The 2,500-nt window shown below is 34.2% G+C and overlaps 1 protein-coding gene across 5 annotated transcripts in view; it reads left to right on the top strand.

Annotated features, from left to right (window-relative positions):
- LOC125027917 (CCR4-NOT transcription complex subunit 3-like) overlaps positions 1-2,500 on the top strand; it is a 52,367-nt gene that overhangs the window by 28,122 nt on the left and 21,745 nt on the right. For all 5 annotated transcript variants that reach the window (XM_047617060.1, XM_047617061.1, XM_047617063.1 and 2 more), the window contains exon 3: positions 1,464-1,619. In XM_047617060.1, the coding sequence (XP_047473016.1) occupies positions 1,464-1,619 (156 nt within the window). The remainder of the gene's footprint in view (positions 1-1,463; positions 1,620-2,500) is intronic.

The following is a 2,500-nucleotide window of genomic DNA, read 5'->3' as shown; positions in this document are numbered from 1 at the left end:
TTATTGTTATTATTACTATTATTATTGTTATTATTATTATTATTATTATTATTATTATTATTATTATTGTTATTATTATAATTATTATTATTGTTGTTCTTGTTGTTTTTATTATTATTATTATTATTATTATTATTATTATTATTATTATTATTATTATTATTATTATTATTATTAGTTATTGTCATAGTTAGTCTTGCTTTTATTCTTGTTTTTTGTTCTCATCAACATCATCCTAGGTATTGTTTTTGTTAGGGTTGCTAGCATATGAACAATAAGATTAGAAAGTCTTTTGTTAAGTGCTTTCAACAGTGTCATCACTTGGTGTTTTTGTGTTTTATATACATTATGATGAAAAGAGATTTGGCTTGCTTCTTCTCTCCTTTCTTTCTTTCTTTCTTTCTTTCTTTCTTTCTTTCTTTCTTTCTTTCTTTCTTTCTTTCTTTCTTTCTTTCTTTTCTTCTTCTTTCTTTCTTTCTTTCTTTTTTTTCTTTCTTTCTTTCTTTCTTTCTTTCTTTCTTTCTATCTTTCTTTCTTTCTTTCTTTCTTTCTTTCTTTCTTTCTTTCTTTCTTTCTTTCTTTCTTTCTTTCTTTCTTTCTTTCTCTCTCTCTCTCTCTCTCTCTCTCTCTCTCTCTCTCTCTCTCTCTCTCCTCTCTCTCTCTCTCTCTCTCTCTCTCTCTCTCTCTCTCTCTCTCTCTCTGCTGTGTGGTGCAGCGGTAGCGTTCTCGTCTAGCAATCTTGCTGACCTGCGTTCGAATCCCTCGCCGCCAGTGGATGGTAACCCCGGCCATTCCTTGCACACAGGGGATAGTTTAGAGCAAAATGAAACAGACAGTATGTCACACCAAGAATATCCATTGTAATAAATGGAATCAAAACTAAACTTTTAAAAAAACTTTTAAACTTTTAACTCTCTCTCTCTCTCTCTCTCTCTCTCTCTCTCTCTCTCTCTCTCTCTCTCTCTCTATTTTATATAATTTCTTTTTTTATAAAAACTTTCCATGGGCAGTGTCTAGTCCATTGAGGACATCAGCATTTTTAGTAAATCCAGAGTGTGTTGCTCGTTCAGCATCTTCAGATCAGGAGGCAGAATTAAGAAAGGAGCATTCATGATTTTCCTGGACCGACATCTCCAACCCATCTCTCACTGTGAGGTTGTGTTCCTCTGGTCCATCCAACATCTAGCGCACAAGGAAGCTCAAGTGTACTGCCATGATACCTCTGGAGTTAAACTGTTATAGTTTTGAGGTTGACTGTGATGTGGTTGCCAAGCTGTCAGTAGATATTTACAAGATTGATTCTAGGATATAATATCAGTGTATGCAAATCTAGTATTGTGTAAAATGGAGTTCGATGATTATGGAATTCACACGTTATCCATTAGCCTTGTATGTATTTCCAGCATCTGAAACCATTTATGAATGTAGCAGAGATCTGTAATGGCTGTTCCTCTCATCCACAGCAAATGGAAAGATTTAAAGTTGTAGAAAGAGAAACAAAGACCAAAGCATATAGTAAGGAAGGCCTTGGGGCAGCACAAAACAAGGATCCAGCCCAGCGGGAGAGAGAAGACCTAAACAATTGGCTCAGTTCCTCTATAGACACGCTAAATATTCAGGTGAGTTGCCCTCGTATATTTTCCCTGAGAATTTCTCTCTCTTTTTTGTTTTACCTAAGTTAAACAAAAGAAAAAAGACGTAATAGTTGTTTATTTGACTTAATGTTGTTGTGCTTATTGATTAAGATGTCAATGCAGGTTGCACTTCTCTATTTATCTATTTACTTGTACATCAGGAAAGTAGATAGAAAATAGAAAGAAACTAGAGAAGTTGAATGTAAATCATCTATGACATAGGGACCATAAATTAGTCTTCAAAACATCACAAGAAATTAAAGGACTAAAGACATTCTGGTCCTGACTATTCTGTATTTTGATAATTTTCAAGAAAACTGATTTTGGCATATTTCTGTTGAACTGAAAATATATATATTTAGACTTTTTGCTTATAGATATAGAGTCCTCTTTAGAATACTTGAACACAGTAATATTTATAAAATTAAAGGAAATAGGTAATAGTAATTCAAATCATAGTAATTCTGATTTTGTTTATCATTTAGGAGACTTATTTAACCCATTGCCGACGGTTCACGCCTATAGGCGTCATAACAATACGCTCGAAATGTGGCGTGAGGCTGTCCGCCGCGGCGGTGCGCCAAAGCGCCCCGAGGCAATGATTCGGCTTGATGTACCGAATTCACGCGTTCAAAGTCGGCGCATTGCCGTGGTTCGCCAGAGCGTAGATTTTTTTTTAGTTTTCTACATCCGTCGCCAATAGGTTAAATGGTGATTTGCATCCGAACATAACATAACCTAATATAACAAAAAATAAATAAATAGATAAATGAAATAAAAGCATGAGTCATGAGAGAGGATCGTATAATGCAATTCCCGTGTTGATTATTCAGAATTAGTCTTAAGTTTTTCTAAATATTTTTGAG

The sequence above is a fragment of the Penaeus chinensis genome, chromosome 8, assembly GCF_019202785.1.
Source record: "Penaeus chinensis breed Huanghai No. 1 chromosome 8, ASM1920278v2, whole genome shotgun sequence".
Taxonomy (NCBI): domain Eukaryota; kingdom Metazoa; phylum Arthropoda; class Malacostraca; order Decapoda; family Penaeidae; genus Penaeus; species Penaeus chinensis.
This window is presented reverse-complemented; position numbering and strand designations above follow the sequence as displayed.